At 32.1% G+C, this 27,685-nt stretch overlaps 1 protein-coding gene across 2 annotated transcripts in view; it reads right to left on the bottom strand.

The window, feature by feature from the left end:
- LOC141152744 (protein S100-A16-like) overlaps positions 1-27,153 on the bottom strand; it is a 65,781-nt gene extending 38,628 nt beyond the window's left edge. The window contains exons 1-2 of one of the 2 annotated variants that reach the window (XM_073637374.1): positions 26,998-27,153; positions 25,674-25,847 (exon numbers count right to left, since the gene is read on the bottom strand). In XM_073637374.1, the coding sequence (XP_073493475.1) occupies positions 25,674-25,823 (150 nt within the window). In that variant the 5' untranslated portion in view covers positions 25,824-25,847; positions 26,998-27,153. Of the gene's footprint in view, positions 1-25,673; positions 25,848-26,988 lie in introns of both variants that reach the window. The other variant, XM_073637375.1, reaches the window with a different exon arrangement.
- Positions 27,154-27,685: the final 532 nt, after the last annotated feature.

Below are 27,685 nucleotides of genomic sequence, written 5' to 3'. Positions count from 1 at the left end.
TATTATAGTAGTTATATTCTTGTACATAGGGGCAGTATTATAGTAGTTATATTCTTGTACATAGGAGCAGTATTATAGAAGTTATATTCTTGTACATAGGGGGCAGTATTATAGTAGTTATATTCTTGTACATAGGAGCAGTATTATAGTAGCTATATTCTTGTACATAGAGGCAGTATTATAGTAGTTATATTCTTGTACATAGGAGCAGTATTATAGTAGTTATATTCTTGTACATAGGGGGCAGTAATATAGCAGTTATATTCTTGTACATAGGAGCAGTATTATAGTAGTATATTATTCTACATAGGGGCAGTATTATAGTAGTTATATTCTTGTACATAGGGGACAGTATTATAGTAGTTATATTCTTGTACATAGGAGCAGTATTATAGTAGTTATATTCTTGCACATAGGGGGCAGTATTATAGTAGTTATATTCTTGTACATAGGAGCAGTATTATAGTAGTTATATTCTTGTACATAGGAGCAGTACTATAGTAGTTATATTCTTGTACATAGGGGGCAGTATTATAGTAGTTATATTCTTGTATAAAGGGGCAGTATTATAATAGTTATATTCTTGTACATAGGGAGCAGTATTATAGTAGTTATATTCTTGTATATAGGAGCAGTATTATAGTAGTTATATTCTTGTACGTAGGAGCAGCATTATAGTAGTTATATTCTTGTACGTAGGAGGAGTATTATAGTAGTTATATTCTTGTACATAGGAGCAGTATTATAGTAGTTATATTCTTGTACATAGGGGGCAGTATTATAGTAGTTATATTCTTGTATATAGGGGGCAGTATTATAGGAGTTATATTCTTGTACATAGGGGGCAGTATTATAGTAGTTATATTACTGTACATAGGGGGCAGTATTATAGTAGTATATTATTCTACATAGGGGCAGTATTATAGTAGTTATATTCTTGTACATAGGGGCAGTATTAAAGTAGTATATTATTCTACATAGGGGCAGTATTACAGTAGTTATATTCTTGCACATAGGAGCAGTATTATAGTAGTTATATTCTTGTACATAGGTAGCAGTATTATAGCAGTTATAATTCTTGTACATAGGAGCAGTATTATAGTAGTTATATTCCTGTACATAGGGGGCAGTATTATAGTAGTATATTATTCTACATAGGGGCAGTATTATAGTAGTTATATTCTTGTACATAGAGGCAGTATTATAGTAGTATATTATTCTACATAGGGGCAGTATTATAGTAGTTATATTCTTGTACATAGGAGCAGTACTATAGTAGTTATATTCCTGTACATAGGGGGCAGTATTATAGAAGTTATATTCTTGTGCATAGGGGGCAGTATTATAGTAGTTATATTCTTGTACATAGGAGCAGTATTATAGTAGTTATATTCCTGTACATAGGGGGCAGTATTATAGAAGTTATATTCTTGTGCATAGGGGGCAGTATTATAGTAGTTATATTCTTGTACATAGGGGCAGTATTATAGTAGTTATATTCTTGTACATAGGGGGCAGTATTATAGTAGTTATATTCTTGTACATAGAGGCAGTATTATAGTAGTTATAATCTTGTACATAGCAGGCAGTATTATAGTAGTTATAATCTTGTACATAGGGGCAGTATTATAGTAGTTATATTCTTGTACATAGCAGGCAGTATTATAGTAGTTATAATCTTGTACATAGGGGGCAGTATTATAGTAGCTATATTCTTGTACATAGCAGGCAGTATTATAGTAGTTATAATCTTGTACATAGGGGCAGTATTATAGTAGTTATATTCTTGTACATAGGGGGCAGTATTATAGTAGTTATATTCTTGTACATACAGGCAGTATTATAGTAGTTATAATCTTGTACATAGCAGGCAGTATTATAGTAGTTATAATCTTGTACATAGGGGCAGTATTATAGTAGTTATATTCTTGTACATAGGGGGCAGTATTATAGTAGTTATATTCTTGTACAAAGGGGCAGTATTATAGTAGTTATATTCTTGTACATAGGTGGCAGTATTATAGTAATTATATTCTTGTACATACAGGCAGTTTTATAGTAGTTATAATCTTGTACATAGCAGGCAGTATTATAGTATTTATAATCTTGTACATAGGGGCAGTATTTTAGTAGTTATATTCTTGTACATAGGGGGCAGTATTATAGTAGTTATATTTTTGTACATAGGGGGCAGTATTATAGTAGTTATATTCTTGTACATAGGAGCAGTATTATAGCAGTTATATTCTTGTACATAGGGGGCAGTATTATAGTAGTTATATTCTTGTACATAGGGGCAGTATTATAGTAGTTATATTCTTGTACATACAGGCAGTATTATAGTAGTTATAATCTTGTACATAGCAGGCAGTATTATAGTAGTTATAATCTTGTACATAGGGGCAGTATTATAGTAGTTATATTCTTGTACATAGGGGGCAGTATTATAGTAGTTATATTCTTGTACATAGGGGCAGTATTATAGTAGTTATATTCTTGTACATAGGAGCAGTATTATAGCAGTTATATTCTTGTACATAGGGGGCAGTATTATAGTAGTTATATTCTTGTATATAGGGAGCAGTATTATAGTAGTTATATTCTTGTACATAGGGGCAGTATTATAGTAGTTATATTCTTGTACATAGGAGCAGTATTATAGTAGTTATATTCTTGTACATAGGGAGCAGTATTATAGTAGTTATATTCTTGTACATAGGGGCAGTATTATAGTAGTTATATTCTTGTACATAGGGGGCAGTATTATAGTAGTTATATTCTTGTACATAGGGAGCAGTATTATAGTAGGTATATTCTTGTACATAGGGGGCAGTATTATAGTAGTTATATTCTTGTACATAGGGGGCAGTATTATATTAGTTATATTCTTGTACATAGGGGGCGGTATTATAGTAGCTATATTCTTGTACATAGCAGGCGGTATTATAGTAGTTATAATCTTGTACATAGGGGCAGTATTATAGTAGTTATATTCTTGTACAAAGGGGCAGTATTATAGTAGTTATATTCTTGTACATAGGTGGCAGTATTATAGTAGTTATATTCTTGTACATACAGGCAGTTTTATAGTAGTTATAATCTTGTACATAGCAGGCAGTATTATAGTAGTTATAATCTTGTACATAGGGGCAGTATTTTAGTAGTTATATTCTTGTACATAGGGGGCAGTATTATAGTAGTTATATTTTTGTACATAGGGGGCAGTATTATAGTAGTTATATTCTTGTACATAGGAGCAGTATTATAGCAGTTATATTCTTGTACATAGGGGGCAGTATTATAGTAGTTATATTCTTGTACATAGGGGCAGTATTATAGTAGTTATACTCTTGTACATAGGGGGCAGTATTATAGTAGTTATATTCTTGTATATAGGGAGCAGTATTATAGTAGTTATATTCTTGTACATGGGAGCAGTATTATAGTAGTTATATTCTTGTACATGGGAGCAGTATTATAGTAGTTATATTCTTGTACATAGGGAGCAGTATTATAGTAGTTATATTCTTGTACATAGGGGCAGTATTATAGTAGTTATATTCTTGTACATGGGAGCAGTATTATAGTAGTTATATTCTTGTACATAGGGGCAGTATTATAGTACTTATATTCTTGTACATAGGGGCAGTATTATAGTAGTTATATTCTTGTACATAGGAACAGTATTATAGTAGTTATATTCTTGTACATAGGAGCAGTATTATAGTAGTTATATTCTTGTACATAGGGGCAGTATTATAGTAGTTATATTCTTGTACATAGGAGCAGTATTATAGTAGTTATATTCTTGTACATAGGGGCAGTATTATAGTAGTTATATTCTTGTACATAGGAGCAGTATTATAGTAGTTATATTCTTGTACATAGGGGGCAGTATTATAGTAGTTATATTCTTGTACATAGGAGCAGTATTATAGTAGCTATATTCTTGTACATAGAGGCAGTATTATAGTAGTTATATTCTTGTACATAGGAGCAGTATTATAGTAGTTATATTCTTGTACATAGGGGGCAGTAATATAGCAGTTATATTCTTGTACATAGGAGCAGTATTATAGTAGTATATTATTCTACATAGGGGCAGTATTATAGTAGTTATATTCTTGTACATAGGGGACAGTATTATAGTAGTTATATTCTTGTACATAGGAGCAGTATTATAGTAGTTATATTCTTGCACATAGGGGGCAGTATTATAGTAGTTATATTCTTGTACATAGGAGCAGTATTATAGTAGTTATATTCTTGTACATAGGAGCAGTATTATAGTAGTTATATTCTTGTACATAGGGGGCAGTATTATAGTAGTTATATTCTTGTATAAAGGGGCAGTATTATAATAGTTATATTCTTGTACATAGGGAGCAGTATTATAGTAGTTATATTCTTGTATATAGGAGCAGTATTATAGTAGTTATATTCTTGTACGTAGGAGCAGCATTATAGTAGTTATATTCTTGTACGTAGGAGGAGTATTATAGTAATTCTATCCTTGTACATAGGAGCAGTATTATAGTAGTTATATTCTTGTACATAGGAGCAGTATTATAGTAGTTATATTCTTGTACATAGGGGGCAGTATTATAGTAGTTATATTCTTGTATATAGGGGGCAGTATTATAGGAGTTATATTCTTGTACATAGGGGGCAGTATTATAGTAGTTATATTACTGTACATAGGGGGCAGTATTATAGTAGTATATTATTCTACATAGGGGCAGTATTATAGTAGTTATATTCTTGTACATAGGGGCAGTATTATAGTAGTATATTATTCTACATAGGGGCAGTATTACAGTAGTTATATTCTTGCACATAGGAGCAGTATTATAGTAGTTATATTCTTGTACATAGGGAGCAGTATTATAGCAGTTATAATTCTTGTACATAGGAGCAGTATTATAGTAGTTATATTCCTGTACATAGGGGGCAGTATTATAGTAGTATATTATTCTACATAGGGGCAGTATTATAGTAGTTATATTCTTGTACATAGAGGCAGTATTATAGTAGTATATTATTCTACATAGGGGCAGTATTATAGTAGTTATATTCTTGTACATAGGAGCAGTATTATAGTAGTTATATTCCTGTACATAGGGGACAGTATTATAGAAGTTATATTCTTGTGCATAGGGGGCAGTATTATAGTAGTTATATTCTTGTACATAGGAGCAGTATTATAGTAGTTATATTCCTGTACATAGGGGGCAGTATTATAGAAGTTATATTCTTGTGCATAGGGGGCAGTATTATAGTAGTTATATTCTTGTACATAGGGGCAGTATTATAGTAGTTATATTCTTGTACATAGGGGGCAGTATTATAGTAGTTATATTCTTGTACATAGAGGCAGTATTATAGTAGTTATAATCTTGTACATAGCAGGCAGTATTATAGTAGTTATAATCTTGTACATAGGGGCAGTATTATAGTAGTTATATTCTTGTACATAGCAGGCAGTATTATAGTAGTTATAATCTTGTACATAGGGGGCAGTATTATAGTAGCTATATTCTTGTACATAGCAGGCAGTATTATAGTAGTTATAATCTTGTACATAGGGGCAGTATTATAGTAGTTATATTCTTGTACATAGGGGGCAGTATTATAGTAGTTATATTCTTGTACATACAGGCAGTATTATAGTAGTTATAATCTTGTACATAGCAGGCAGTATTATAGTAGTTATAATCTTGTACATAGGGGCAGTATTATAGTAGTTATATTCTTGTACATAGGGGGCAGTATTATAGTAGTTATATTCTTGTACATAGGGGCAGTATTATAGTAGTTATATTCTTGTACATAGGAGCAGTATTATAGCAGTTATATTCTTGTACATAGGGGGCAGTATTATAGTAGTTATATTCTTGTATATAGGGAGCAGTATTATAGTAGTTATATTCTTGTACATAGGGGCAGTATTATAGTAGTTATATTCTTGTACATAGGAGCAGTATTATAGTAGTTATATTCTTGTACATAGGGAGCAGTATTATAGTAGTTATATTCTTGTACATAGGGGCAGTATTATAGTAGTTATATTCTTGTACATAGGGGGCAGTATTATAGTAGTTATATTCTTGTACATAGGGAGCAGTATTATAGTAGGTATATTCTTGTACATAGGGGGCAGTATTATACTAGTTATATTCTTGTACATAGGGGGCAGTATTATATTAGTTATATTCTTGTACATAGGGGGCGGTATTATAGTAGCTATATTCTTGTACATAGCAGGCGGTATTATAGTAGTTATAACCTTGTACATAGGGGCAGTATTATAGTAGTTATATTCTTGTACATAGGTGGCAGTATTATAGTAGTTATATTCTTGTACATACAGGCAGTTTTATAGTAGTTATAATCTTGTACATAGCAGGCAGTATTATAGTAGTTATAATCTTGTACATAGGGGCAGTATTTTAGTAGTTATATTCTTGTACATAGGGGGCAGTATTATAGTAGTTATATTTTTGTACATAGGGGGCAGTATTATAGTAGTTATATTCTTGTACATAGGAGCAGTATTATAGCAGTTATATTCTTGTACATAGGGGGCAGTATTATAGTAGTTATATTCTTGTACATAGGGGCAGTATTATAGTAGTTATACTCTTGTACATAGGGGGCAGTATTATAGTAGTTATATTCTTGTATATAGGGAGCAGTATTATAGTAGTTATATTCTTGTACATGGGAGCAGTATTATAGTAGTTATATTCTTGTACATGGGAGCAGTATTATAGTAGTTATATTCTTGTACATAGGGAGCAGTATTATAGTAGTTATATTCTTGTACATAGGGGCAGTATTATAGTAGTTATATTCTTGTACATGGGAGCAGTATTATAGTAGTTATATTCTTGTACATAGGGGCAGTATTATAGTACTTATATTCTTGTACATAGGGGCAGTATTATAGTAGTTATATTCTTGTACATAGGAACAGTATTATAGTAGTTATATTCTTGTACATAGGAGCAGTATTATAGTAGTTATATTGTTGTACATAGGGGCAGTATTATAGTAGTTATATTCTTGTACATAGGAGCAGTATTATAGTAGTTATATTCTTGTACATAGGGGCAGTATTATAGTAGTTATATTCTTGTACATAGGAGCAGTATTATAGAAGTTATATTCTTGTACATAGGGGGCAGTATTATAGTAGTTATATTCTTGTACATAGGAGCAGTATTATAGTAGCTATATTCTTGTACATAGAGGCAGTATTATAGTAGTTATATTCTTGTACATAGGAGCAGTATTATAGTAGTTATATTCTTGTACATAGGGGGCAGTAATATAGCAGTTATATTCTTGTACATAGGAGCAGTATTATAGTAGTATATTATTCTACATAGGGGCAGTATTATAGTAGTTATATTCTTGTACATAGGGGACAGTATTATAGTAGTTATATTCTTGTACATAGGAGCAGTATTATAGTAGTTATATTCTTGCACATAGGGGGCAGTATTATAGTAGTTATATTCTTGTACATAGGAGCAGTATTATAGTAGTTATATTCTTGTACATAGGAGCAGTATTATAGTAGTTATATTCTTGTACATAGGGGGCAGTATTATAGTAGTTATATTCTTGTATAAAGGGGCAGTATTATAATAGTTATATTCTTGTACATAGGGAGCAGTATTATAGTAGTTATATTCTTGTATATAGGAGCAGTATTATAGTAGTTATATTCTTGTACGTAGGAGCAGCATTATAGTAGTTATATTCTTGTACGTAGGAGGAGTATTATAGTAGTTATATTCTTGTACATAGGAGCAGTATTATAGTAGTTATATTCTTGTACATAGGGGGCAGTATTATAGTAGTTATATTCTTGTATATAGGGGGCAGTATTATAGGAGTTATATTCTTGTACATAGGGGGCAGTATTATAGTAGTTATATTACTGTACATAGGGGGCAGTATTATAGTAGTATATTATTCTACATAGGGGCAGTATTATAGTAGTTATATTCTTGTACATAGGGGCAGTATTATAGTAGTATATTATTCTACATAGGGGCAGTATTACAGTAGTTATATTCTTGCACATAGGAGCAGTATTATAGTAGTTATATTCTTGTACATAGGTAGCAGTATTATAGCAGTTATAATTCTTGTACATAGGAGCAGTATTATAGTAGTTATATTCCTGTACATAGGGGGCAGTATTATAGTAGTATATTATTCTACATAGGGGCAGTATTATAGTAGTTATATTCTTGTACATAGAGGCAGTATTATAGTAGTATATTATTCTACATAGGGGCAGTATTATAGTAGTTATATTCTTGTACATAGGAGCAGTACTATAGTAGTTATATTCCTGTACATAGGGGGCAGTATTATAGAAGTTATATTCTTGTGCATAGGGGGCAGTATTATAGTAGTTATATTCTTGTACATAGGAGCAGTATTATAGTAGTTATATTCCTGTACATAGGGGGCAGTATTATAGAAGTTATATTCTTGTGCATAGGGGGCAGTATTATAGTAGTTATATTCTTGTACATAGGGGCAGTATTATAGTAGTTATATTCTTGTACATAGGGGGCAGTATTATAGTAGTTATATTCTTGTACATAGAGGCAGTATTATAGTAGTTATAATCTTGTACATAGCAGGCAGTATTATAGTAGTTATAATCTTGTACATAGGGGCAGTATTATAGTAGTTATATTCTTGTACATAGCAGGCAGTATTATAGTAGTTATAATCTTGTACATAGGGGGCAGTATTATAGTAGCTATATTCTTGTACATAGCAGGCAGTATTATAGTAGTTATAATCTTGTACATAGGGGCAGTATTATAGTAGTTATATTCTTGTACATAGGGGGCAGTATTATAGTAGTTATATTCTTGTACATACAGGCAGTATTATAGTAGTTATAATCTTGTACATAGCAGGCAGTATTATAGTAGTTATAATCTTGTACATAGGGGCAGTATTATAGTAGTTATATTCTTGTACATAGGGGGCAGTATTATAGTAGTTATATTCTTGTACAAAGGGGCAGTATTATAGTAGTTATATTCTTGTACATAGGTGGCAGTATTATAGTAATTATATTCTTGTACATACAGGCAGTTTTATAGTAGTTATAATCTTGTACATAGCAGGCAGTATTATAGTAGTTATAATCTTGTACATAGGGGCAGTATTTTAGTAGTTATATTCTTGTACATAGGGGGCAGTATTATAGTAGTTATATTTTTGTACATAGGGGGCAGTATTATAGTAGTTATATTCTTGTACATAGGAGCAGTATTATAGCAGTTATATTCTTGTACATAGGGGGCAGTATTATAGTAGTTATATTCTTGTACATAGGGGCAGTATTATAGTAGTTATATTCTTGTACATACAGGCAGTATTATAGTAGTTATAATCTTGTACATAGCAGGCAGTATTATAGTAGTTATAATCTTGTACATAGGGGCAGTATTATAGTAGTTATATTCTTGTACATAGGGGGCAGTATTATAGTAGTTATATTCTTGTACATAGGGGCAGTATTATAGTAGTTATATTCTTGTACATAGGAGCAGTATTATAGCAGTTATATTCTTGTACATAGGGGGCAGTATTATAGTAGTTATATTCTTGTATATAGGGAGCAGTATTATAGTAGTTATATTCTTGTACATAGGGGCAGTATTATAGTAGTTATATTCTTGTACATAGGAGCAGTATTATAGTAGTTATATTCTTGTACATAGGGAGCAGTATTATAGTAGTTATATTCTTGTACATAGGGGCAGTATTATAGTAGTTATATTCTTGTACATAGGGGGCAGTATTATAGTAGTTATATTCTTGTACATAGGGAGCAGTATTATAGTAGGTATATTCTTGTACATAGGGGGCAGTATTATAGTAGTTATATTCTTGTACATAGGGGGCAGTATTATATTAGTTATATTCTTGTACATAGGGGGCGGTATTATAGTAGCTATATTCTTGTACATAGCAGGCGGTATTATAGTAGTTATAATCTTGTACATAGGGGCAGTATTATAGTAGTTATATTCTTGTACAAAGGGGCAGTATTATAGTAGTTATATTCTTGTACATAGGTGGCAGTATTATAGTAGTTATATTCTTGTACATACAGGCAGTTTTATAGTAGTTATTATCTTGTACATAGCAGGCAGTATTATAGTAGTTATAATCTTGTACATAGGGGCAGTATTTTAGTAGTTATATTCTTGTACATAGGGGGCAGTATTATAGTAGTTATATTTTTGTACATAGGGGGCAGTATTATAGTAGTTATATTCTTGTACATAGGAGCAGTATTATAGCAGTTATATTCTTGTACATAGGGGGCAGTATTATAGTAGTTATATTCTTGTACATAGGGGCAGTATTATAGTAGTTATACTCTTGTACATAGGGGGCAGTATTATAGTAGTTATATTCTTGTATATAGGGAGCAGTATTATAGTAGTTATATTCTTGTACATGGGAGCAGTATTATAGTAGTTATATTCTTGTACATGGGAGCAGTATTATAGTAGTTATATTCTTGTACATAGGGAGCAGTATTATAGTAGTTATATTCTTGTACATAGGGGCAGTATTATAGTAGTTATATTCTTGTACATGGGAGCAGTATTATAGTAGTTATATTCTTGTACATAGGGGCAGTATTATAGTACTTATATTCTTGTACATAGGGGCAGTATTATAGTAGTTATATTCTTGTACATAGGAACAGTATTATAGTAGTTATATTCTTGTACATAGGAGCAGTATTATAGTAGTTATATTCTTGTACATAGGGGCAGTATTATAGTAGTTATATTCTTGTACATAGGAGCAGTATTATAGTAGTTATATTCTTGTACATAGGGGCAGTATTATAGTAGTTATATTCTTGTACATAGGAGCAGTATTATAGTAGTTATATTCTTGTACATAGGGGGCAGTATTATAGTAGTTATATTCTTGTACATAGGAGCAGTATTATAGTAGCTATATTCTTGTACATAGAGGCAGTATTATAGTAGTTATATTCTTGTACATAGGAGCAGTATTATAGTAGTTATATTCTTGTACATAGGGGGCAGTAATATAGCAGTTATATTCTTGTACATAGGAGCAGTATTATAGTAGTATATTATTCTACATAGGGGCAGTATTATAGTAGTTATATTCTTGTATATAGGGGGCAGTATTATAGGAGTTATATTCTTGTACATAGGGGGCAGTATTATAGTAGTTATATTACTGTACATAGGGGGCAGTATTATAGTAGTATATTATTCTACATAGGGGCAGTATTATAGTAGTTATATTCTTGTACATAGGGGCAGTATTATAGTAGTATATTATTCTACATAGGGGCAGTATTACAGTAGTTATATTCTTGCACATAGGAGCAGTATTATAGTAGTTATATTCTTGTACATAGGGAGCAGTATTATAGCAGTTATAATTCTTGTACATAGGAGCAGTATTATAGTAGTTATATTCCTGTACATAGGGGGCAGTATTATAGTAGTATATTATTCTACATAGGGGCAGTATTATAGTAGTTATATTCTTGTACATAGAGGCAGTATTATAGTAGTATATTATTCTACATAGGGGCAGTATTATAGTAGTTATATTCTTGTACATAGGAGCAGTATTATAGTAGTTATATTCCTGTACATAGGGGACAGTATTATAGAAGTTATATTCTTGTGCATAGGGGGCAGTATTATAGTAGTTATATTCTTGTACATAGGAGCAGTATTATAGTAGTTATATTCCTGTACATAGGGGGCAGTATTATAGAAGTTATATTCTTGTGCATAGGGGGCAGTATTATAGTAGTTATATTCTTGTACATAGGGGCAGTATTATAGTAGTTATATTCTTGTACATAGGGGGCAGTATTATAGTAGTTATATTCTGGTACATAGAGGCAGTATTATAGTAGTTATAATCTTGTACATAGCAGGCAGTATTATAGTAGTTATAATCTTGTACATAGGGGCAGTATTATAGTAGTTATATTCTTGTACATAGCAGGCAGTATTATAGTAGTTATAATCTTGTACATAGGGGGCAGTATTATAGTAGCTATATTCTTGTACATAGCAGGCAGTATTATAGTAGTTATAATCTTGTACATAGGGGCAGTATTATAGTAGTTATATTCTTGTACATAGGGGGCAGTATTATAGTAGTTATATTCTTGTACATACAGGCAGTATTATAGTAGTTATAATCTTGTACATAGCAGGCAGTATTATAGTAGTTATAATCTTGTACATAGGGGCAGTATTATAGTAGTTATATTCTTGTACATAGGGGGCAGTATTATAGTAGTTATATTCTTGTACATAGGGGCAGTATTATAGTAGTTATATTCTTGTACATAGGAGCAGTATTATAGCAGTTATATTCTTGTACATAGGGGGCAGTATTATAGTAGTTATATTCTTGTATATAGGGAGCAGTATTATAGTAGTTATATTCTTGTACATAGGGGCAGTATTATAGTAGTTATATTCTTTTACATAGGAGCAGTATTATAGTAGTTATATTCTTGTACATAGGGAGCAGTATTATAGTAGTTATATTCTTGTACATAGGGGCAGTATTATAGTAGTTATATTCTTGTACATAGGGGGCAGTATTATAGTAGTTATATTCTTGTACATAGGGAGCAGTATTATAGTAGGTATATTCTTGTACATAGGGGGCAGTATTATAGTAGTTATATTCTTGTACATAGGGGGCAGTATTATATTAGTTATATTCTTGTACATAGGGGGCGGTATTATAGTAGCTATATTCTTGTACATAGCAGGCGGTATTATAGTAGTTATAATCTTGTACATAGGGGCAGTATTATAGTAGTTATATTCTTGTACAAAGGGGCAGTATTATAGTAGTTATATTCTTGTACATAGGTGGCAGTATTATAGTAGTTATATTCTTGTACATACAGTCAGTTTTATAGTAGTTATAATCTTGTACATAGCAGGCAGTATTATAGTAGTTATAATCTTGTACATAGGGGCAGTATTTTAGTAGTTATATTCTTGTACATAGGGGGCAGTATTATAGTAGTTACATTTTTGTACATAGGGGGAAGTATTATAGTAGTTATATTCTTGTACATAGGAGCAGTATTATAGCAGTTATATTCTTGTACATAGGGGGCAGTATTATAGTAGTTATATTCTTGTACATAGGGGCAGTATTATAGTAGTTATACTCTTGTACATAGGGGGCAGTATTATAGTAGTTATATTCTTGTATATAGGGAGCAGTATTATAGTAGTTATATTCTTGTACATGGGAGCAGTATTATAGTAGTTATATTCTTGTACATGGGAGCAGTATTATAGTAGTTATATTCTTGTACATAGGGAGCAGTATTATAGTAGTTATATTCTTGTACATAGGGGCAGTATTATAGTAGTTATATTCTTGTACATGGGAGCAGTATTATAGTAGTTATATTCTTGTACATAGGGGCAGTATTATAGTACTTATATTCTTGTACATAGGGGCAGTATTATAGTAGTTATATTCTTGTACATAGGAGCAGTATTATAGTAGTTATATTCTTGTACATAGGAGCAGTATTATAGTAGTTATATTGTTGTACATAGGGGCAGTATTATAGTAGTTATATTCTTGTACATAGGAGCAGTATTATAGTAGTTATATTCTTGTACATAGGGGCAGTATTATAGTAGTTATATTCTTGTACATAGGAGCAGTATTATAGTAGTTATATTCTTGTACATAGGGGGCAGTATTATAGTAGTTATATTCTTGTACATAGGAGCAGTATTATAGTAGCTATATTCTTGTACATAGAGGCAGTATTATAGTAGTTATATTCTTGTACATAGGAGCAGTATTATAGTAGTTATATTCTTGTACATAGGGGGCAGTAATATAGCAGTTATTTTCTTGTACATAGGAGCAGTATTATAGTAGTATATTATTCTACATAGGGGCAGTATTATAGTAGTTATATTCTTGTACATAGGGGACAGTATTATAGTAGTTATATTCTTGTACATAGGAGCAGTATTATAGTAGTTATATTCTTGCACATAGGGGGCAGTATTATAGTAGTTATATTCTTGTACATAGGAGCAGTATTATAGTAGTTATATTCTTGTACATAGGAGCAGTATTATAGTAGTTATATTCTTGTACATAGGGGGCAGTATTATAGTAGTTATATTCTTGTATAAAGGGGCAGTATTATAATAGTTATATTCTTGTACATAGGGAGCAGTATTATAGTAGTTATATTCTTGTATATAGGAGCAGTATTATAGTAGTTATATTCTTGTACGTAGGAGCAGCATTATAGTAGTTATATTCTTGTACGTAGGAGGAGTATTATAGTAATTCTATCCTTGTACATAGGAGCAGTATTATAGTAGTTATATTCTTGTACATAGGAGCAGTATTATAGTAGTTATATTCTTGTACATAGGGGGCAGTATTATAGTAGTTATATTCTTGTATATAGGGGGCAGTATTATAGGAGTTATATTCTTGTACATAGGGGGCAGTATTATAGTAGTTATATTACTGTACATAGGGGGCAGTATTATAGTAGTATATTATTCTACATAGGGGCAGTATTATAGTAGTTATATTCTTGTACATAGGGGCAGTATTATAGTAGTATATTATTCTACATAGGGGCAGTATTACAGTAGTTATATTCTTGCACATAGGAGCAGTATTATAGTAGTTATATTCTTGTACATAGGAAGCAGTATTATAGCAGTTATAATTCTTGTACATAGGAGCAGTATTATAGTAGTTATATTCCTGTACATAGGGGGCAGTATTATAGTAGTATATTATTCTACATAGGGGCAGTATTATAGTAGTTATATTCTTGTACATAGAGGCAGTATTATAGTAGTATATTATTCTACATAGGGGCAGTATTATAGTAGTTATATTCTTGTACATAGGAGCAGTATTATAGTAGTTATATTCCTGTACATAGGGGCAGTATTATAGTAGTTATATTCTTGTACATAGAGGCAGTATTATAGTAGTTATAATCTTGTACATAGCAGGCAGTATTATAGTAGCTATATTCTTGTACATAGGGGCAGTATTATAGTAGTTATATTCTTGTACATAGGGGCAGTATTATAGTAGTTATATTCTTGTACATAGGGGGCAGTATTATAGTAGTTATATTCTTGTACATAGGGGCAGTATTATAGTAGTTATATTCTTGTACATAGAGGCAGTATTATAGTAGTTATAATCTTGTACATAGCAGGCAGTATTATAGTAGCTATATTCTTGTACATAGGGGCAGTATTATAGTAGTTATATTCTTGTACATAGGGGCAGTATTATAGTAGTTATATTCTTGTACATAGCAGGCAGTATTATAGTAGTTATAATCTTGTACATAGGGGGCAGTATTAGAGTAGCTATATTCTTGTACATAGCAGGCAGTATTATAGTAGTTATAATCTTGTACATAGGGGCAGTATTATAGTAGTTATATTCTTGTACAAAGGGGCAGTATTATAGTAGTTATATTCTTGTACATAGGGGGCAGTATTATAGTAGTTATATTCTTGTACATACAGGCAGTATTATAGTAGTTATAATCTTGTACATAGCAGGCAGTATTATAGTAGTTATAATCTTGTACATAGGGGCAGTATTATAGTAGTTATATTCTTGTACATAGGGGGCAGTATTATAGTAGTTATATTCTTGTACATAGGGGCAGTATTATAGTAGTTATATTCTTGTACATAGGAGCAGTATTATAGCAGTTATATTCTTGTACATAGGGGGCAGTATTATAGTAGTTATATTCTTGTACATAGGGGCAGTATTATAGTAGTTATACTCTTGTACATAGGGGCAGTATTATAGTAGTTATATTCTTGTATATAGGGAGCAGTATTATAGTAGTTATATTCTTGTACATAGGGGCAGTAATATAGTAGTTATATTCTTGTACATAGGAGCAGTATTATAGTAGTTATATTCTTGTACATAGGGAGCAGTATTATAGTAGTTATATTCTTGTACATAGGGGCAGTATTATAGTAGTTATATTCTTGTACATAGGGGGCAGTATTATAGTAGTTATATTCTTGTACATAGGGAGCAGTATTATAGTAGGTATATTCTTGTACATAGGGGGCAGTATTATAGTAGTTATATTCTTGTACATAGGGGGCAGTATTATATTAGTTATATTCTTGTACATAGGGGGCGGTATTATAGTAGCTATATTCCTGTACATAGCAGGCAGTATTATAGTAGTTATAATCTTGTACATAGGGGCAGTATTATAGTAGTTATATTCTTGTACAAAGGGGCAGTATTATAGTAGTTATATTCTTGTACATAGGTGGCAGTATTATAGTAGTTATATTCTTGTATATACAGGCAGTTTTATAGTAGTTATAATCTTGTACATAGCAGGCAGTATTATAGTAGTTATAATCTTGTACATAGGGGCAGTATTTTAGTAGTTATATTCTTGTACATAGGGGGCAGTATTATAGTAGTTATATTCTTGTACATAGGGGGCAGTATTATAGTAGTTATATTCTTGTACATAGGAGCAGTATTATAGCAGTTATATTCTTGTACATAGGGGCAGTATTATAGTAGTTATATTCTTGTAGATAGGGGCAGTATTATAGTAGTTATACTCTTGTACATAGGGGGCAGTATTATAGTAGTTATATTCTTGTATATAGGGAGCAGTATTATAGTAGTTATATTCTTGTACATAGGGGCAGTATTATAGTAGTTATATTCTTGTACATAGGAGCAGTATTATAGTAGTTATATTCTTGTACATAGGGAGCAGTATTATAGTAGTTATATTCTTGTACATAGGGGCAGTATTATAGTAGTTATATTCTTGTACATAGGGGGTAGTATTATAGTAGCTATATTCTTGTACATAGGGAGCAGTATTATAGTAGGTATATTCTTGTACATAGGGGGCAGTATTATAGTAGTTATATTCTTGTACATAGGGGGCAGTATTATATTAGTTATATTCTTGTACATAGGGGGCGGTATTATAGTAGCTATATTCTTGTACATAGGGAGCAGTATTATAGTAGTTATATTCTTGTACATAGGGGGCAGTATTATAGTAGTTATATTCTTGTACATAGGGGCAGTATTATAGTAGTTATATTCTTGTACATGGGGGGCAGTATTATAGTAGTTATATTCTTGTACATAGGAGCAGTATTATAGTAGTTATATTCTTGTACATAGGAGCAGTATTATAGTAGTTATATTCTTGTACATAGGAGCAGTATTATAGTAGTTACATTCTTGTATATAGGAGCAGTATTATAGTAGTTATATTCTTGTATAAAGGGGCAGTATTATAATAGTTATATTCTTGTACATAGGGAGCAGTATTATAGTAGTTATATTCTTGTATATAGGAGCAGTATTATAGTAGTTATATTCTTGTACGTAGGAGCAGCATTATAGTAGTTATATTCTTGTACGTAGGAGGAGTATTATAGTAATTCTATCCTTGTACATAGGAGCAGTATTATAGTAGTTATATTCTTGTACATAGGAGCAGTATTATAGTAGTTATATTCTTGTACATAGGGGGCAGTATTATAGTAGTTATATTCTTGTATATAGGGGGCAGTATTATAGGAGTTATATTCTTGTACATAGGGGGCAGTATTATAGTAGTTATATTACTGTACATAGGGGGCAGTATTATAGTAGTATATTATTCTACATAGGGGCAGTATTATAGTAGTTATATTCTTGTACATAGGGGCAGTATTATAGTAGTATATTATTCTACATAGGGGCAGTATTACAGTAGTTATATTCTTGCACATAGGAGCAGTATTATAGTAGTTATATTCTTGTACATAGGGAGCAGTATTATAGCAGTTATAATTCTTGTACATAGGAGCAGTATTATAGTAGTTATATTCCTGTACATAGGGGGCAGTATTATAGTAGTATATTATTCTACATAGGGGCAGTATTATAGTAGTTATATTCTTGTACATAGAGGCAGTATTATAGTAGTATATTATTCTACATAGGGGCAGTATTATAGTAGTTATATTCTTGTACATAGGAGCAGTATTATAGTAGTTATATTCCTGTACATAGGGGGCAGTATTATAGAAGTTATATTCTTGTGCATAGGGGGCAGTATTATAGTAGTTATATTCTTGTACATAGGGGCAGTATTATAGTAGTTATATTCTTGTACATAGGGGGCAGTATTATAGTAGTTATATTCTTGTACATAGGGGCAGTATTATAGTAGTTATATTCTTGTACATAGAGGCAGTATTATAGTAGTTATAATCTTGTACATAGCAGGCAGTATTATAGTAGTTATAATCTTGTACATAGGGGCAGTATTATAGTAGTTATATTCTTGTACATAGCAGGCAGTATTATAGTAGTTATAATCTTGTACATAGGGGGCAGTATTATAGTAGCTATATTCTTGTACGTAGCAGGCAGTATTATAGTAGTTATAATCTTGTACATAGGGGCAGTATTATAGTAGTTATATTCTTGTACAAAGGGGCAGTATTATAGTAGTTATATTCTTGTACATAGGGGGCAGTATTATAGTAGTTATATTCTTGTACATACAGGCAGTATTATAGTAGTTATAATCTTGTACTTAGCAGGCAGTATTATAGTAGTTATAATCTTGTACATAGGGGCAGTATTATAGTAGTTATATTCTTGTACATAGGGGGCAGTATTATAGTAGTTATATTCTTGTACATAGGGGCAGTATTATAGTAGTTATATTCTTGTACATAGGAGCAGTATTATAGCAGTTATATTCTTGTACATAGGGGGCAGTATTATAGTAGTTATATTCTTGTACATAGGGGCAGTATTATAGTAGTTATACTCTTGTACATAGGGGCAGTATTATAGTAGTTATATTCTTGTATATAGGGAGCAGTATTATAGTAGTTATATTCTTGTACATAGGGGCAGTAATATAGTAGTTATATTCTTGTACATAGGAGCAGTATTATAGTAGTTATATTCTTGTACATAGGGAGCAGTATTATAGTAGTTATATTCTTGTACATAGGGGCAGTATTATAGTAGTTATATTCTTGTACATAGGGGGCAGTATTATAGTAGTTATATTCTTGTACATAGGGAGCAGTATTATAGTAGGTATATTCTTGTACATAGGGGGCAGTATTATAGTAGTTATATTCTTGTACATAGGGGGCAGTATTATATTAGTTATATTCTTGTACATAGGGGGCGGTATTATAGTAGCTATATTCCTGTACATAGCAGGCAGTATTATAGTAGTTATAATCTTGTACATAGGGGCAGTATTATAGTAGTTATATTCTTGTACAAAGGGGCAGTATTATAGTAGTTATATTCTTGTACATAGGTGGCAGTATTATAGTAGTTATATTCTTGTATATACAGGCAGTTTTATAGTAGTTATAATCTTGTACATAGCAGGCAGTATTATAGTAGTTATAATCTTGTACATAGGGGCAGTATTTTAGTAGTTATATTCTTGTACATAGGGGGCAGTATTATAGTAGTTATATTCTTGTACATAGGGGGCAGTATTATAGTAGTTATATTCTTGTACATAGGAGCAGTATTATAGCAGTTATATTCTTGTACATAGGGGCAGTATTATAGTAGTTATATTCTTGTACATAGGGGCAGTATTATAGTAGTTATACTCTTGTACATAGGGGGCAGTATTATAGTAGTTATATTCTTGTATATAGGGAGCAGTATTATAGTAGTTATATTCTTGTACATAGGGGCAGTATTATAGTAGTTATATTCTTGTACATAGGAGCAGTATTATAGTAGTTATATTCTTGTACATAGGGAGCAGTATTATAGTAGTTATATTCTTGTACATAGGGGCAGTATTATAGTAGTTATATTCTTGTACATAGGGGGTAGTATTATAGTAGCTATATTCTTGTACATAGGGAGCAGTATTATAGTAGGTATATTCTTGTACATAGGGGGCAGTATTATAGTAGTTATATTCTTGTACATAGGGGGCAGTATTATATTAGTTATATTCTTGTACATAGGGGGCGGTATTATAGTAGCTATATTCTTGTACATAGGGAGCAGTATTATAGTAGTTATATTCTTGTACATAGGGGGCAGTATTATAGTAGTTATATTCTTGTACATAGGGGCAGTATTATAGTAGTTATATTCTTGTACATGGGGGGCAGTATTATAGTAGTTATATTCTTGTACATAGGGGGCAGTATTATAGTAGTTATATTCTTGTACATAGGAGCAGTATTATAGTAGTTACATTCTTGTACATAGGTTCAGTATTTTAGTAGTTATATTCTTGTACATAGGGGCAGTATTATAGTAGTTATATTCTTGTACATAGGGGGCAGTATTATAGTAGTTATATTCTTGTACATAGGAGCAGTATTATAGTAGTTATATTCTTGTACATAGGGGCAGTATTATAGTAATTATATTCTTGTACATATGGGCAGTATTATAGTAGTTACATTCTTGTACATAGGAGCAGTATTATAGTAGTTATATTCTTGTACATAGGGGGCAGTATTATAGTAGTTATATTCTTGTACATAGGGGGCAGTATTATAGTAGTTATATTCTTGTACATAGGAGCAGTATTATAGTAGTTATATTCTTGTACATAGGGGGCAGTATTATAGTAGTTATATACTTGTACATAGGGGGCAGTATTATAGTAGTTATATTCTTGTACATAGGGGGCAGTATTTTAGTAGTTATATTCTTGTACATAGGAGCAGTATTATAGTAGTTACATTCTTGTACATAGGGGGCAGTATTATAGTAGTTATATTCTTGTACAGAGGGGCAGTATTATAGTAGTTATATTCTTGTACATAGGGGGCAGTATTATAGTAGTTATATTCTTGTACATAGGAGCAGTATTATAGTAGTTATATTCTTGTACATAGGGGGCAGTATTATAGTAGTTATATTCTTGTACATAGGGGGCATTATTATAGTAGTTATATTCTTGTACATAGGGGGCAGTATTATAGTAGTTATATTCTTGTACATAGGAGCAGTATTATAGTAGTTACATTCTTGTACATAGGGTCAGTATTTTAGTAGTTATATTCTTGTACATAGGGGCAGTATTATAGTAGTTATATTCTTGTACATAGGAGCAGTATTATAGTAGTTATATTCTTGTACATAGGAGCAGTATTATAGTAGTTATATTCTTGTAAATAGGAGCAGTATTATAGTAGTTATATTCTTGTACATAGGAGCAGTATTATAGTAGTTATATTCTTGTACATAGGAGCAGTATTATAGTAGTTATATTCTTGTACATAGGGGCAGTATTATAGTAGTTATATTCTTGTACATAGGAGCAGTATTATAGTAGTTATATTCTTGTACATAGAGGCAGTATTATAGCAGTTATATTCTTGTACATAGGAGCAGTATTATAGTAGTTACATTCTTGTACATAGGAGCAGTATTATAGTAGTTATATTCTTGTCCATAGGGGGCAGTATTATAGTAGTTATATTCTTGTACATAGGGGGCAGTATTATAGTAGTTATATTCTAGTACATAGGAGCAGTATTATAGTAGTTATATTCTTGTACATAGGGACCAGTATTATAGTAGTTATATTCTTGTACATAGGGGCAGTATTATAGTAGTTATATTCTTGTACATAGGAGCAGTATTATAGTAGTTATATTCCTGTACATAGGGAGCAGTATTATATTAGTTATATTCTTGTACATAGGAGCAGTATTATAGTAGTTATATTCTTGTACATAGGAGCAGTATTATAGTAGTTATATTCTTGTACATAGGAGCAGTATTATAGTAGTTATATTCTTGTACATAGGAGCAGTATTATTGTAGTTATATTCTTGTACATAGGGGCAGTATTATAGTAGTTATATTCTTGTACATAGGGAGGCAGTATTATAGTAGTTATATTCTTGTACATAGGAGCAGTATTATAGTAGTTATATTCTTGTACATAGGGGGCAGTATTATAGTAGTTATATTCTTGTACATATGGGGCAGTATTATAGTAGTTATATTCTTGTACATAGGGGGCAGTATTATAGTAGTTATATTCTTGTACATAGGAGCAGTATTATTGTAGTTATATTCTTGTACATAGGGGCAGTATTATAGTAGTTATATTCTTGTACATAGGGGGCAGTATTATAGTAGTTATATTCTTGTACATAGGGGGCAGTATTATAGTAGTGATATTCTTGTACATATGGGCAGTATTATAGTAGTTACATTCTTGTACATAGGAGCAGTATTATAGTAGTTATATTCTTGTACATAGGAGCAGTATTATAGTAGTTATATTCTTGTACATAGGGGGCAGTATTATAGTAGTTATATTCTTGTACATAGGGGGCAGTATTATAGTAATTATATTCTTGTACATAGGAGCAGTATTATAGTAGTTATATTCTTGTACATAGGGGGCAGTATTATAGTAGTTATATTCTTGTACATAGGGGGCAGTATTATAGTAGCTATATTCTTGTACATAGGAGCAGTATTATAGTAGTTACATTCTTGTACATAGGGGGCAGTATTATAGTAGTTATATTCTTGTACATAGGGGCAGTATTATAGTAGTTATATTCTTGTACATAGAGGGCAGCATTATAGTAGTTATATTCTTGTACATAGGAGCAGTATTATAGTAGTTATATTCTTGTACATAGAGGCAGTATTATAGTAGTTATATTCTTGTACATAGGAGCAGTATTATAGTAGTTATATTCTTGTACATAGAAGCAGTATTATAGTAGTTATATTCTTGTACATAGGAGCAGTATTATAGTAGTTATATTCTTGTACATATGGACAGTATTATAGTAGTTATATTCTTGTACATAGGGGGCAGTATTATAGTAGTTATATTCTTGTACATAGGAGCAGTATTATAGTAGTTATATTCTTGTACATAGGGGCAGTATTATAGCAGTTATATGCTTGTACATAGGGGCAGTATTATAGCAGTTATATTCTTGTACATAGGAGCAGTATTATAGTAGTTATATTCTTGTACATAGGAGCAGTATTATAGTAGTTATATTCTTGTACATAGGGGGCAGTATTATAGTAGTTATATTCTTGTCCATAGGGGGCAGTATTATAGTAGTTATATTCTTGTACATAGGGGGCAGTATTATAGTAGTTATATTCTTGTACATAGGGAGCAGTATTATAGTAGTTATATTCTTGTACATAGGGACCAGTATTATAGTAGTTATATTCTTGTACATAGGGGCAGTATTATAGTAGTTATATTCTTGTACATAGGGGCAGTATTATAGTAGTTATATTCTTGTACATAGGAGCAGTATTATAGTAGTAATATTCTTGTACATAGGGGGCAGTATTATAGTAGTTATATTCTTGTACATAGGGGGCAGTATTATAGTAGTTATATTCTTGTACATAGGAGCAGTATTATAGTAGTTATATTCTTGTACATAGGTAGCAGTATTATAGTAGTTATATTCTTGTACATAGGAGCAGTATTATAGTAGTTATATTCTTGTACATAGGGGGCAGTATTATAGTAGTTATATTCTTGTACATAGGAGCAGTATTATAGTAGTTATGTTCTTGTACATAGGAGCAGTATTATAGTAGTTATATTCTTGTATATAGGGAGCAGTATTATAGTAGTTATATTCTTGTACATAGAAGCAGTATTATAGTAGTTATATTTTTGTATATAGGGAGCAGTATTATAGTAGTTATATTCTTGTACATAGGGAGCAGTATTATAGTAGTTATATTCTTGTACATAGGGGGTGGTATTATAGTAGTTATATTCTTGTACATAGGGGGCGGTATTATAGTAGTAATATTCTTGTACATAGGGGCAGTATTATAGTAGTTATATTCTTGTACATAGGGGCAGTATTACAGTAGTTATATTCTTGTACATAGGGGGCAGTATTATAGTAGTTATATTCTTGTACATAGGGGGCAGTATTATAGTAGTTATATTCTTGTACATAGGAGCAGTATTATAGTAGTTATATTCTTGTACATAGGGGGCAGTATTATAGTAGTTATATTCTTGTACATAGGGGGCGGTATTATAGTAGTTATATTCTTGTACATAGGGGGCAGTATTATAGTAGTTATATTCTTGTACATAGGAGCAGTATTATAGTAGTTATGTTCTTGTACATAGGAGCAGTATTATAGTAGTTATATTCTTGTACATAGGGGCAGTATTATAGTAGTTATATTCTTGCACATAGGGGGCAGTATTATAGTACTTATATTCTTGTACATAGGAGCAGTATTATAGTAGTTATATTCTTGTACATAGGGGGCAGTATTATAGTAGTTATATTCTTGTACATAGGGGCAGTATTATAGTAGTTATATTCTTGTACATAGGGAGCAGTATTATAGGAGTTATATTCTTGTACATAGGGGCAGTATTATAGCAGTTATATTCTTGTACATAGGGGCAGTATTATAGTAGTTATATTCTTGTACATAGGGGCAGTATTATAGTAGTTATATTCTTGTACATAGGGGGCAGTATTATAGTAGTTATATTCTTGTACATAGGGGCAGTATTATAGTAGTTATATTCTTGTACATAGGGGCAGTATTATAGCAGTTATATTCTTGTACATAGGGGCAGTATTATAGTAGTTATATTCTTGTACATAGGGGCAGTATTATAGTAGTTATATTCTTGTACATAGGGGGCAGTATTATAGTAGTTATATTCTTGTACATAGGGGCAGTATTATAGTAGTTATATTCTTGTACACAGGGGGCAGTATTATAGTAGTTATATTCTTGTACATAGGGGGCAGTATTATAGTAGTTATATTCTTGTACATAGGGGCAGTATTATAGTAGTTATATTCTTGTATATAGGGGCAGTATTATAGTAGTTATATTCTTGTACATAGGGGGCAGTATTATAGTAGTTATATTCTTGTTCATAGGAGCAGTATTATAGTAGTTATATTCCTGTATATAGGGGGCAGTATTATAGTAGTTATATTCTTGTACATAGGGGGCGGTATTATAGTAGTTATATTCTTGTACATAGTGGGCAGTATTATAGTAGTTATATTCTTGTACATAGGAGCAGTATTATAGTAGTTATATTCTTGTACATAGGGGGCAGTATTATAGTAGTTATATTCTTGTACATAGGGGCAGTATTATAGTAGTTATATTCTTGTACATAGGGAGCAGTATTATAGTAGTTATATTCTTGTACACAGGGGGCAGTATTATAGTAGTTATATTCTTGTACATAGGGGGCAGTATTATAGTAGTTATATTCTTGTACATAGGGGCAGTATTATAGTAGTTATATTCTTGTATATAGGGGCAGTATTATAGTAGTTATATTCTTGTACATAGGGGGCAGTATTATAGTAGTTATATTCTTGTTCATAGGAGCAGTATTATAGTAGTTATATTCCTGTATATAGGGGGCAGTATTATAGTAGTTATATTCTTGTACATAGGGGGCGGTATTATAGTAGTTATATTTTTGTACATAGGGGGCGGTATGACCATAGTATATGCTAGTTACTCACAGTCATGATGTTTGACAGCTCCTGCTGCACAATTTCCTTGAACTCCTCCTTGTTCATCTTGTCATGTTTTCCTTTCTTCTTGGCGTAGTCGTAATATTTATGGACCAATGTTTCTATAGCGGATTCCAGTTCGCTGTAGCCGGACGCCATTAGTGCTGAGCTCCTACTGACAATCTGTGAGAGATGGGGAGGTTGGTGGGTCGTGAACTACATATGATGGGTTAATTTAATATAATAGGCATTATTTATAACCTGACCGCTTTGTAGCATAATATATGAAATCGGTGTTGCCCGTCCTGCCGGTGATCTTGTCCACGAGATCCGACTCCCACCTACAATCCCTCTTATATCGTCCACCAGCTCACCTGTCAGCACTATCCTTCTATATCTTATTCTACATTCCTAGTACATCATACTAAGGACCAGGAGGCACTGATTACGGGTGCAAAAAAAGGTCTGGGGGGCTAAGGCTGGTGCTGCCCAAAAGTTGATCATCAGCAGATTAACAAAAGGACAGATTGATGACTGTCACTAAAAAGAAGGGTGACCCGCCGATGAGGCCAGTTTCCGGTTTTGGTTTTCCTCCCCTTCTTCCCAGAGCTGTAACTCTTTTATTTTTCTCTCCACATAGAGGTATGAGGTCTTGGCTTTAGCGACACAAGTTCTACTTTTGAATTACACCATTAATTTTATCACATAGTTTACTGAAAAAACAGGGAAAAAAAATTCAAGTTCAGTAAAAACAATGTTTTGGGTTTTGCCACCTTTTGTTTTTCCGGCCGGTGCGGCTGCGTGACGGCTTATGTTTTTATTAATAGCATTTTGAAAAAGATATGACATTTTGATCTGTTTTTACAGCATTTTTTTTGTGTGTGATATTGCAGCAACCAAAACAACCACGTCATTTTGTCATTTTGTTGTACTTGAATCTTTGTTTACCGATCAGGTTAATTATTTTTTTAGATTTTGATAGATTGGACTTTTCTGAATGTGATGATACCACGTGTGTATTTTTTTATTAACTTTCATTTCGTTTGGGGAAAAGGTGGGTGATTTGAAAAATTGTTTTTGTTATTTTTTTCATATTTAATTTTTTTTTAAACTTTTCACTGTTTTTAATAGTCCCCTTAGGGGACTTGAAGCTGCAATTGTCTGATCGCTTGTGCTATGTACAGGAATGGCAGGGTTCCGAGGGAGCTCCGTATTGACAAGCACCCCCGCGTGTCACAGCAACCCATCGGCTGCCAGCGATCACGTCAGAGTGGCTTTTAACAGGTTAACAATCGCTGGCAGAGGCACACACCCACACCCTCACCTTTCTTACCTGCAGGATGACAGTGGACGGGGCTCGGTCGTCTGGATCTCTCTCCTTTCTGTTTCCCTCCTCCTGGTTTCTTCTTTTTATATGAACCCTCACGTCCTCCCCGGGGAGTGCAGTGCGTGTCCTCCCTCACCATGTGTATATTGGTGTATTCCAGTGTATCGTCTGTGGTGTTACATAGGACTGCAGGTGATCACTATGTTATTACCAGTACAAGCTTTATCTGATATTCTCACTAAGGTATATACTGGGGAAAAGCATGATATAAAACAAACTTATACAAACATGTGTCGCTCGTCTGAATTTTAACATATACCTTCCTCTTTGTCTACCTTTTTATTCTTTTCTCAACTAACTTTTAATGGTATTGAGAACACTATTCCCCATGAATGACTACTACGCTTTTCAGTACGTCTCCCATTGAGAACAATGGAACGTAATCTAGACGTCTTTCATTTGACTTTTTTTTTTTAAACCAAAAAAGTGGTCAACTAAGTTTTTTTAAAATTTATTTAAAAAAAATTCACTCTGAAATTGCTGTTCCCAGGGTAAAATGTGCACAATATGGAAACCAGTTCACTAAGAGGCATCACTAGCGTCAAAGATCCAGGGGTCCAGCCCCAAACGTCTTGGCCGGAGCCCCGGATCTCCTGCGACCACTGCATTAAACTGCGTCAGCATCGACATGACT

Source organism: Phyllobates terribilis, unplaced genomic scaffold (assembly GCF_046119375.1).
Source record: "Phyllobates terribilis strain yellow unplaced genomic scaffold, ASM4611937v1 Scaffold_6__1_contigs__length_29720123, whole genome shotgun sequence".
Taxonomy (NCBI): domain Eukaryota; kingdom Metazoa; phylum Chordata; class Amphibia; order Anura; family Dendrobatidae; genus Phyllobates; species Phyllobates terribilis.
The sequence above is the reverse complement of the archived record's forward strand: the minus strand, read 5'-3'. Positions and strand labels throughout refer to the sequence as shown.